This window comes from Acinonyx jubatus, chromosome D1, assembly GCF_027475565.1.
Source record: "Acinonyx jubatus isolate Ajub_Pintada_27869175 chromosome D1, VMU_Ajub_asm_v1.0, whole genome shotgun sequence".
NCBI classification, from domain to species: Eukaryota; Metazoa; Chordata; class Mammalia; order Carnivora; family Felidae; genus Acinonyx; species Acinonyx jubatus.
Window position 1 is genome coordinate 24943030 of NC_069390.1, and position 12007 is coordinate 24955036.

Consider the following 12007-nt stretch of genomic DNA (forward strand, 5'->3'; position numbering starts at 1 on the left):
ACAAATTCTCAAGTTGGAATTGATGTTACAATCACCTTTACCTAAAAAGTAAAACTCCTCACTGTGCTGGAGTTTTCAGGGATTAGAGGAAAAGATGGTGGAGGGGTGAAGCGGGAAGGGCCCATCCCACAGATGGGGGAGGCCTGGGTGGGGTGGAGGCTCCCCTGCACACAGGCTGACTTGGCCCCTTGTCAGCTCCCCCCACCACGGAGACAGAGATGGCTGGGGGCAGTGACAGGGAAGGAATGGCTTAAGGAAACACAAAGGAGGTTGCGGAAGTGGGCTGTGGGGACAGAAGACTTGGAGGCTGGGGCTGGGAAGGGGTGGGAAGGGAGGAGATGCAGAATAAACACGAGTGGGCCTCAGACTCCCTAGCACTGGCAGGGGACAGGGGACGGTGGGAAGAAGGCAGGATGTTTCTCATGCCCCCCCGGGCTCTAATACCCCTCAGCGTGGGCCGAAGCCATGGAAGCAAAGGGGGAAAGCACAGGGCCTGCTTCACTGGGGAAGGAAATCCTCAAGGCCACAGAGGGGAGAGCGGAGCCTTGTTAATGCTCCCCGGGAACCACCCAGGCCTCAAGAGTGCAGCAGTTTCAGCCCCAAAACCACCTCGACTGGTGTTCAGAGCTGAGGAGACTTTTTTCTTTTTCATTTTTTTCCTCCTTGTTATTTCTCAGGGATATTTCTCTGAGATATTTCTCTGTTATTTCCCTGCCTTCTCCTCCCCCGCCCCCCACCCAAGTGTTTCCCCCACTACGATTAATAAACGCTAAACAGAGAGGGGCAACAGAGAAAGGAGAGGAGGCAAGAGGTGGGAAGAAAATGGGTTAACAAGTGCATTGTTTGGAGCTGGATGGTTTTCTCCCAGGGTAGCTGCTGGACAGCCTGGCTTGCACACAGCCCTCAGCCTGGCCGCCGGACTGCTGTGTATTTGCAAGGCCCAGTGCAAAATGAAAATGTGGGAGTCCGTTACTGAAAAATTGTTAAGAATTTCAAGATGGCAGTGGGAGACAATGAAACCAAGCACAGGGCCCTGCTTGGCATGGGACCCCGGGTGACTGCACGGGTACCCCTCAGAAGGCACTGTTCTAGGATGATCTCAGAACCTGTCTGTACCTGCCAGGAGGAACCAGATCTCTCTAGTGGTCAAGACCGCTGGTTCAGCCTCTCCCTGGGGTAGCTTGGGAGCATACAGCCCATAGCAGGGAAGTTGGAGCCCCTTGCGTATTTTGGGGAGGGAGAGGTTTGTTCAGTGACATTTTGGAAGAGCACTGGAAAAGGGAGAGAAGGCCTGAGAAATGACTCTTTTCTCTGTATGAGTCAGGCAAGGAAAAGCCAGCCCCAGATTTCATGGCACTGGGGAAAGTGGGGGTCTGGGGAGAGAAGTGAGCAATTCTAACTACTGGGACCCAAATTTCCTGTAGTTGGAATGATCCCAGGGCACGGCAACCTGCAAGGTGCATTCAGACCCAGCAGCTGCCATCCTGCTATTCAAGATGACAGACCTGGACTGGCCAAAGATCCCGATTCGTCACTGTCACATTCCCAGCCCTGGGCTTTATAGCTCCCAGGGTGAGGAAGAATGTGGGCCAGAACTAGTCCCACAAGACCCTTGGGGGAAATAACGCCAAATGCCCAGCATTAAAGGGGACCATCTTAGAAGCTTATGTAGCATCTCCCAGGACCCTGGGGGGACTGCTGGAGGGCAGGCAGTTGTAGCTGGGCATGGCTCGGTGGGCAGGTAGCAAGAGGTGAGGACTGGATGACAGATCCAGATCTTACGGATTAGGACGAGACCTTAAGCTGGTTGGCCAACTCTGAATCTCCACCTCATCTGTGAAAACAGGAAAACAGGGATTGTTTCCTTGCCCAACTTCCCAGACCTCTGTCACGACCATGGAGTTTCTCCGACTGTACTTCCGTCCGCCAAGAGACGAATCCCAATTACGTGATGGTCACTGTCAGGGGATTTGAGGCCAGAGACCTGGGGTCAGTCCTACTCAGGCTCTTTCTGGCTGTGCCATCACTTGCGGAATGGCAAGTGTTCACCCTTCCCCGGGCCTGCTATGTGCTGAAGGAACAAGAGGGAGGAGCAAACATACAGACCTGCCTTGGCCTGAAGGGGACCGTGGACCCTGGAAGACTCTGCTGTGTAGGGAGACACAAAGGGGGTGCCAGTGTGGCCGCAGTTTCCAGGTGAGGCTGGGGAGGTGGGAGGACCGGAGGGCAGGGTACAGACTGGGCTGCTCTCCTAAGATCCCACCGGGAACCCCACAGACAGCAGTGTGGACTGGGGGCCAGGATGGATGAAGGAAGCATCTCCCAGGCAAGCAGGCTAACCCCTACGGGGCTTCGGGGGGATGATGGCGGCTTTCTCATGTGATTCTTGGGTTGTCCAATGTGGGAACGTGGTGGGCGTTTCTCATTAATACAGAGACAGTCCTTTTTGGTCTGCTGTCAGCAGGTGGGGACCCCCACCCCAGTTCTCCCTCCAAAAGAACAAACAGCAACAACAACAAAGGAACACCTGTCATCCCTAAAATATTATAAATGGAAATAAGAGGGGGAAAGCCCAACTCCTCTTTCCCAATTGTCCTATCCGAACCCTAAAGGGCTCATTTTCTAGACTTTTTCCGTGGGATGCAAGCTCTGCTTTATGCATCCCAGACATGAGCCCACACACACACTTTCTGACCCCCACGCCTTCTCCTTCCCTGCCATAAACATGCCTGAGCTGGCTTTCCAGACATTTAAGCACCCCCTCGTCCTATTAGGCAACTCTTGCTCCTCTGACTTCAGGAAAGGGGGAGAATGCCCAGAAGGATGGCCTAGCTTAGACAGCGAGAAGGCAACAGCAGCTGGGGGACGGGGAGACCAGGGCCCCAAGCCTGCTGTTCTACCCCTGCCAAGAGGGCAGCGGGGTCACCACCAGCCTGACCAACGATGGAACCGGCTGCCCTGGGGAATGGCTCAGACCTGATGCTGTGGCAGCTGAACTGGTTACAGAAGTGGAGGCATAGTTGCCATCTTCCGGGGCTGTCCCTGGGCTGCAGCTCTGTTTCTTGGGAATTATGCACCCCCGTCCATCGGATCGGGCTCCCTGACGCCATGTTTATGGTACTCGACCCAAGGTCATGGCTGACTGGCAAAGGGGAGTCGTGTAGCCAGAGCTAGACAAATCTAATTCTTTCCCCTGAGTGTACATAGCTCTGAATCTTACCACCTCTTGCTGAGGGAGCTTGGACAAACACACACTTCCCGGGTTTCCATTTCTTCATCTGTAAAATGGGAATAACAACACTGTCCGCCTCATAAGGTGGTCGTTTGGATTATCTGATTCAGAAATCAGCCAGGAGCATTAGCTCATCTTCCCACTATTGATTCAGAACTGGGATTAAGAGACAACCATCTGGGCCAGCTCTTGGTGGAAACACGGGAGTTGTGTGTGGGATGCCACGTTTGGTCAGGTGCAAACCAAAGTACTGAATACAATTCTGCAGAAGGAGGGAGAAAGGGAAAGACACCAAGTCCACGAGGCACCGGGCAGGGCCAGGAGAGGTAGCAGCAGAGAGAAACAAGGCAAGACTGGTAAGTGGTGAAAGGCTGGCAGCTTTGGGGCCTGATGTGGTCTCACTGTAGTCTCTTAGGGTGCCCACCTGCCTGGGAACCCTCTAGGGAGTTCCTGGTCTGGCTTCAGCTAGGCTACAGCACACTCTTATGGTCGCGTGTGACTTATGGATCACTGACATGCAGGAGAGGGGGGAGGGTGCTTCCTGAATGACAAGACCTGCTTCTCTGGCCCCCACTAGGATCCCAGCATGGAGCACGGTTCACAGGCGCTCAGTGGAGGTACAGCAAGGGAACAAATGCGCTAAGGCACGGGAACAGCTACACTGAAGAATATGAGCTAAGCTAAGACGTTCAAGTCGTTTGGTCCCTCTGCCATCCCACAGGGTCTCTTCCTCCCTTGGCCAGGTGGCCACATCTCCACCGGGGCCTCACCCACCTGCAGGACGAGCAACATCTGGACAATGGATGAGGGCGGCTGGGACCGGGCCAGCAGCAAGTCGCCCGGCTTCACCTTCAGCAGGACCAGGTCGCGGAAGCCCAGCAGAGAAATCTGGCGGATGGTCAGCTCCTGGCCCTGGAGAGGAGAGAGGGGGCAGGGCTGGGAGGTGAGAGCCCGCTGGATTTGCCACTAACCACGGGGGTTCCAGGACAACCAGTGTGTACAGAGCAGCACGATGAGCCGGGATGAGGTGTCTGCAGACCTGGGTGGGGGGAAGACTGCCAAAAAGTCGAAGATTTGGCCCCTTCCTCCCCCCGTCCTTCCGAATGAAAACTTCATTTAAGATTAAGGTGTGACTCAGAGGTGCCTCGTGGCTCAGTCGGTTAAGCGTCTGACTTCAGCTCAGGTCATGATCTCACAGTTTGTGGTTTCGAACCCCGTGCTGGGCTCTGTGCTGACGGCTCGGAGCCCGGAGCCTGCTTCCGATTCTGTGTCTCCCTCTCTCTCTGCCCCTCCCCAACTTGTGCTCTCTCTCTCAAAAATAAATAAAACATCAAAGGAAAAAAAGATAAGGTGTGACTCACTCAATCCGCCTAAGTGACCCAAGATGGTACAAGATATATGGGGGCTATGCTGTCATGGGGGGCAAGGGGCATTCAGGAAGGAGGAAGAAAGGAAGATGGGGGGAAGAGAGAGAAAAGATCAACACTAGCCCTGCCCCCCACTTTCAAGGCTGCTTCCTCAACTTTGCTTAATATGTGAGCACCTGGCGCATGACAGGCAAAGAAGGAAAAACACAGGGACTCGTTTTGACCATGCAGGGTGCAGGCGGAGGATGAACATAACTAATAATCCTAAGAGCTGATACTACCCAAGCTCCATGTGCAAGCCATGACTCTAAATATTTCAGATGGAAGTAACACGTTTAGTCGCCACCCTTTCGGATAGGTACTATTACAAAACCTACCCTGCAGATGAAAACCCTGAAGGACAGGGTTATGGTACTATATCCAGGGAAGAGCTGGATCTCAAACATTAACCGGTTGATTTTAGAGCTGCCAAAGTTTCCCAAAAGAGAAAGGAGGGCCTCTTTCCTAGACTCTCCTTTGCACATGTATATACAGCACACACCAAAGATGGGTTGCTCGTGGGAGAGCCAAAGATATCATCAAGGCACCTGCCAAACAGGATGTAGCTTTTCATCCCACAAGTCTGCCAAGGCTTAAGGAAGTTTTACATTTCCTGTTAACTCCTTAGGGTTGCCATCCCCGCATCCCCCCACTCCCTCCACCAAGAGATGCACACAACCACCACCAGTGCCTTCCAGGCTCGGGTCAACCACCCCCCTCCCTGATTGCCTTCCCCACCGCCTTAAGGTGCTACAGTTGCTACTTTTTGCCCCACACGCCAGCACTCGACACTGACCGCCTGTCTCTTAGGTCTCTGCCCTCGCTTCCCCTCCAGGGTTCCTTTCCCCTTATGAGGTAGGAAGATGAAGGCAAACTTCCACACCCTTGAACACAGTAGGTACTCAAAACCACACCTGTCCAATGAGGAAGTAGGTGTCAGACACCCATCCAGGCAGGGGGCTCTAAGAAGGACCTAGCCGGACAAACAGACACCTTGGTGTGTTACCACCAGTAGTGAGAACCGCTAACTCAGGGCTTCCCGCGGTGGGGTGTCTGGAACAGCAGCGGCAGCAACAGCACTTGGGAAACCGTGTGTGGGGAAGCGGATGGACGGGCAGCATCACCTGTCACCGGAGCTTCTGATTCTTCGAGAGAAGCAGGACAGTAACGTCCTCAGACCCTCACAGCTGGGCTCCCGCTTGGATGTATGTGAGGGCCCTTCTTGGCCATCTGACGATTGTCCCAGGGCCATGCTCACTCAGGTGCCACACTTCCATTCTAAACCCATCTGGATACACCCACCCCTTGAAATTCCATGCCCACCAGGTCCCAAGAGAGAGACCCGGGTCTATACACCCCCGCCAACAGGACGCCAAATAAAACAGAGGATGTCCAGTAGAATGTGAATCATTTTTTAGTAGAAGTACACCCCAAATGTTGCATTATTCATTGTTTATCTGAAATTGAAATCTAACTCAGCATCCTGTCATTTTATTTGCTAAATCTGGGAATCCTACCCCTAGGTCTGTCTTCTTAGGACCCAGTGCTGGCCTAGTGACTATCACATGGTATGGGGGCTGAATTGTCTACATAAATGCTGCAAACCCCCTCACGGGGGTAAAGGATGGACCCGAGGGTAAAGGAAGGGATCAAAAGAGCAGTGAGCTGTGCAGGCCAGAGGCTTCTACTAAAAATTGTTAGGGGCAGGCCAGAAATGGAAAGGAGCTCTGTAGGCATAACTTCCCAATGTTTAAATATTGACACATATTTAAAAGAATTCCAAGCTCCCATAAAATACCATTCAGAGCAAACAAAGCATGTGGGCCCTTAGGTCTGGTACCAGGGTCATTCCTACCACTGTTAATGGCTCAGCTGCTATGCCCCACACCCACACTTCCCCAAAGCCAGGTGAGATAGGAGCCTTAAGCCCAGGGGCGGGGTGGGGGGGGGGCAGTGTTAATGCAGGATGGAGAGGTGAGTCTGGGAGAGGAACATCGATTGGTACACCTGCCTTCGGGGGCGTCTACTCTGCAGTGGCAATGCCTCATCCTGCTATTAGACTCTGCGGGAAGATGGAAGGAAATCACCTCAAGTGTTAGGAGAAGCCCAGGTCACACAATAATACCAAAGAGATGCTACTCACTGCTCACACGAAATTCCACATTTTGCAGATGAAACCGAGCTATGCTCAGAGAAGTGAAATGAGTTTGCCCAGGACCAACTACTGATTCTCAGTCTAGTGTTCTTTCTGCTACATCATGTGGCTACTTGTCTTCGGGAATCCCTTACAGAGGGCAAGAAACATTATTCCTTTCCCACAGTTTGGTACAACAGGAACCCTGCCTTAAAATTGTGCTTCAAAGAAAGGGAGGGGGGAGCAAAGAAAGAAAGGGACAGAAAAGAAAAGTCTCCCTACCCCATCTCTGCTTCTGAAAAGCTGGAAGAAACAAACCACTCCGAGAACATACAAGGCATATTCAAAACCAAGAGGGTGAGGAGAGCCTACAAATTGCTAGTTACGCAGGCGCTCTCTCTTTGCTGGAGGTCAGATGCTAAACACAGACCAGAGAGCCCTTCAAAGAGCCCCGAGGTCCTTAGCCAACTCAGGCACCCAACATCCTGCCTCTCCCCGGTTCACCAGGAGGCCCGAGCTGGCAAAGGCCAAGGAATGAGACAGAGTGCTGAGGCCGGCAGGAGGTCGTTCCTCCGAGACTGACCTGAACTGGATAAAATATTGCCTGCAGGGTGGGGAGAGTCTCAGTGAAGAAGTGGTCCCACACTTCAGCCAGAACCTCAATGCGATTTTCACCTACACGAGGGCGAGAAGATGGGAGGGGAGAAAGAAAGAAAAAGAATTTGTCATTACTTGCAGGAGAGGCTAGAGACCGCTCCGTGTCAAAGGGAGCATGGGGGCAGGTAACTCATGACCTACATTTCATCTAGGAGGCATTGCTACAAGTAAACGTGGGAATGAGTGGAAAGACTTAACCGAAAAGAGGCAAATATGTCTTCTATCCCCCAATCCAGGAAAGGGAGCTGAAGTCTGGAAATCACAGAACAGTTGCTGCTGTGGTGAGAATGGTAACAACATTCTCAGGCACTGTACTAAACTCCTCATCTACATTTCATGAATAAACTATTCCCTCACTTTACAGGCTCACAGAGACAGGCCAGGTGTCTAGCCTAACATCACACGGCTAGAAGGCAGAGCTGGGATTCCAGAATCCATGCCCTTGACCAACATTATCTGGGACGATCACATGCACAATTATATATTGTTTTGATTTTCTAATCACTACGACACTGGGTTTTTATTCTGGATTTGAGCTGTTGGGACAAGGAGGTGAAAAGAAGGGCCTGGAAACTGTCACTTCCACCCACTGGTTTGCAATAACCAGCGGGGAGAGGGAGGCAGTGTATCACCTGCAGAACTCAGGCCCCGCCTCCTGATGCTATACTTACGCTCACCCCTGGGATCCTGAGCCACTGGTCAGGCACCGCTCCCAGGCTGGGTGTACATGGGTCACCCAATGCCACCAGAAGGCCGTGCCAGGAACCCCGCACCTGCAGGAAAGGCCGGCACTGGCAGAGAGGAGCCTGCACGGTGGCTGCTTTTTAATGACCTAGATAACAGAGCTGATTGGGCACCGTCTTTGCTCATCTGAGGCCGAGAAACTGGGTCAGCCAAGATTAGACACTGAAAGATGCATCTGGCAAAACACTGCCAGTTCCACTGAACAGATCTTGAAAGATTCATTTAGCCTCTTCCGCCTATTAATTTAATGGACAATAAAAGCAGCGGCTGGGAGAGAGAACAGAACAAGGGCAGAACCAGCAGCTAGCGGGGCCAAAGATGCATGGATTTTTGAAAGCTTGGAGAGACACACGCTAGGGGAAAATGCAAATCCATAGTCCCCTGCAATTTGCCTCACAAAGTGCTAATTACACGTTGTTGGAATCACTGATTGACTTCTCTGTCTCCTCTCCTAGAATGGGATGGGCGTCTGGGTCCTGTCTGTCCTGCCCCACCATTATTATTTCTAGTGCCTGGCATGTTGCCAGATCAATAAATTACTTTTTAGAAATCTCTGAGTGAATGAATCACAAGTATCAAGGGTACAGGTTTTCGCAGATGCTGCAGCTGGTGAGTGAAGGGGGTTAACATTTAGCCCCAGCATGGGACAGGACACAACAGGACTTAATAATTAGCTCCAACATTTTCCTTTGGTCTTAGATCAAGGAAACATCCGCAACACGGGCAATCTGGAGGGGACAGTCTGTTTCCTTCTTCTGCATCCTCACCCTCCTTCTCTATTCCCCTAAGTATGTGGATTTTATTTCAGCCCCTCAGGCTCACCATGCTCTGTACACCACAGGGCATTTGCATGTGCTAGTCCCTTTGCCTAGACTATTCTTTACCCCTCTTTCTGCCTCACCTACATCTGCCTATTCTTTTAGTGTCAGCTCCAGCATCACTTCTATAGCAAAGTCTCGCCCATGGGTCAAACCTCCCTCCTACAAACTGTATTCTTTTTTTTTTTTAATCTTTTAAATTTTTATTTATTTTTGAGAGAGAGACAGAGCAGGAACAGGGGAAGGGCAGAGAGAAAGGGAGACACAGGATCCCAGCAGGCTCCAGGCTCTGAGCCCGATGCGGGGCTTGAACCCACGAACCGCGAGATCGTGACCTGAGCCAAAGCCAGACGTCCAACCGAGTCACCCAGGTGCCCCAGACTGTATTCTTAGTACCTGCTGCAGTTACAGTGTTATATTTCATAATGATTTGATTAATCTCTCTCTTCACCACTGGGTTATGAGCTAATCCACGAGGGCCTGGAATCCTAGGATGGTTTTGTTCACCACCGTGTCCCCAGCACCTAGCAAAGTGCCTGGTAGATGGCTGATAATCAACCAATGTCTGAACGAACCAATCTTTTCAAATGTAGGCTATGCTAGTTCGTGGCAGGGAGGAGTCGGGGAGCTCAAAAGGAACATCTGACATGTTAAGCCATCCTGGTACCCAAAACCAAGGTGAGCCCAACACCCGGGGAATGTACTGCACAGGAGAAAAGGCCATATTCCAGCTGCTTTATTGACGGCCTGTATCCTAAGCCTTCCATTACAAAGCCCAGCAGAGGACTTCCCAACACGAAGGAAGGGCAGGAGAATCCTGCAGATCCGTGCCGGTGCCCGCTTATTCCCCTCCACCGCCAGGATGGAGAGCTCGTCAGCACATGAGGTAATCTTTCAACCCAGCAGCAGGAAGGCACCTCTCCTGGGAACTCGGGTCTAATTGCTGGCTTCGAACTTCACAGAGTGATGGAGGTTTTGGAAAGTGTTCAGAGAAGAATGTCCGACTGACACAGGCTAACAAAACAGGGTGACCCCGGGGAAGAAAGAGTTTCAGGGAGGTGACTTCACCTCCAGAAACAGCCTCTAAGGACTTAGCTCCCCGCAAAGATGAAGGGGGCTGCACAGAAGCTTCTAGACAACCACCCTATAAAAACTGTCCTCTAAATGTGCCACAGGAGTTTAGATCACCGGAAGCCCATAGAAGGGGAATCAGGGACTCCTTACGGTCAAGGCCACGAAAGCTCTGGGAAAGATTCCTGGAAGAAACACGGCAGATCCTGCCCACAAAAGATCAACACAAGGATAAGAGCTGCCTCTGTCCTTTCTGCGGCCATAAGGGACACATGTACAATGTGTCCATAAAACAATCAGGTCAACAGAGTACGGTCTGTTCAGTGATAGGATGGATCCTATAGCAAGGGAATCCTTTCTGTCAAATAAAATCTTTCGTGGGGTTGTAATACATGAAATAAAAAAGTGGAGAAGTTCTGGCTGAAAACAGGAAAGGCCCTTCAAGGTTCTCCACCTCTTTCACTGTGCAGAGGTGACATGCAGACCTCACGGCCAGCACGGACCCGGGCAGAACCCCTGCCCTGGTGTCCCATGGCGTGCTTTAGGGCAGAGGCAGAGAACCTCAGATGACCTTCATTCACCCCATTCAGCACCATTTCTGAGCCTTCACTCCAAATGTATCCGTGTCAAGCGTCACTGGAATAAGAGACATCGACTCTTCCCTGAAAACACTTACAGACCTGGTTTTGCTCGGTATCTTTTTTCTGAAGCTGGTTTCCCACATTTGCAGGAGCATGTAGTAACCCCTCAGGTGACTTACAGACAGATAATGTGGCCAGAGACCACGCTTCCCTTCCCCCCCTTTACTAGGCAGCCACCTTCCATACTTGTGTACTGGCCCGACTGTTAAATGCAAAAGGGGCACAAAATCCCTGTCAAAGCCACTCACTTACAACTAAGGGCCTGGGCTAGTGGGTGTTTATAAGGTTGAAAAAGCCTGAATACAGCTATATGGAAGGAAAACAAGGCTACAAGTTCAGTCAGCTGTCACATATATGGAAGTTAATTTCTAATCTCTATTCTTCCAAAGGTCTGCTGAGCACTTCCTGTGGGCCAAGCACCAGAACTTTCCGGTGTCAGCTTCTCATTTGTCTCCTACTTTGTCTTCCCAGGGGACACTTCATGGAACAAGAATCTCTTTCCCAGGGAATGGAGGTGAAAAAAAAGGGATGCTCTATGGCCTGATATGTCTGGGACTAGTAGTAAATTTGACCTACAGATAGAGGTCTTTAGGTTAAAGTACCAAAAAAAAAAAAAAAAAAAAAAGAAACCAGTTTGTGGACCTACGGCATGCCAAGTATGATGCTACGCCAGGTACACTCCTTATACTACTTATAACCCCTAGCCCATTTGGTCATTTTAAAAATGATAAAAAACTGGGGCGCCTGGGTGGCTCAGTCAGTTAAGCATCTGACTCCTGATTTCGACTCAGGTCATGATCTCACGGTTCATGAGTTCAAGCCCTGCACACTGGGCTCTGCGCTGAGCATAGTGCCTGCTTGGGATTCTCTTTCTCTCTCTCTCTATTTCTCTCTCTCTCTCGAAATAAACTTAAAAAAAATTTAATAAAAAATTTTCAAAAATAAATCATCAGTAAAAACCAAGGCTCAAAGGAACTAGAAACTTGGCCAAAGTCACCGAAGAAGTAGGTGGTAAGCTAAGGTCAGAATCCACCTTGGAGGCAGCTGAGAGGTAGCCCTGGATAGAGTCCCGGGGTTGGCCACTTCTTGCCTTGGTCCCATCTCCCATCTCCATTCGGTCCCTTTCTATTCTGTCTGCTGGGCTCTAAAATCTTTCCAGGCCAGGAATCTTCCATTGCCTATCAAACCATACGCCATTCAGCAGGGGCCTGTTTAGCCTAATGCCCCCCAGACAGGTAGGCCTCCAGTCGTATAGGACCTCAACTAAGATGAAAAAGGCCAGTTAGAAATAGCCTGGGTCAGAC

General features: G+C 51.1%; 1 protein-coding gene across 18 annotated transcripts in view; it reads right to left on the minus strand.

Annotated features, from left to right (window-relative positions):
• The window catches only part of PRR5L (proline rich 5 like), a 72671-nt gene that overhangs the window by 12195 nt on the left and 48469 nt on the right, over positions 1-12007 (minus strand). For 16 of the 18 annotated variants that reach the window (XR_008290382.1, XR_008290383.1, XR_008290384.1 and 13 more), the window contains 2 exons: positions 7356-7447; positions 4007-4144 (listed from right to left, as the gene is read on the minus strand). Coding sequence is in view for 15 of the 18 variants with exons in the window: in XM_027072873.2 (XP_026928674.2) it covers positions 4007-4144; positions 7356-7447 (230 nt within the window). In the remaining 3 variants the exon portion in view is untranslated. The remainder of the gene's footprint in view (positions 1-4006; positions 4145-7355; positions 7448-12007) is intronic. The other 2 variants (XM_027072875.2, XM_053203301.1) reach the window with 1 other exon arrangement.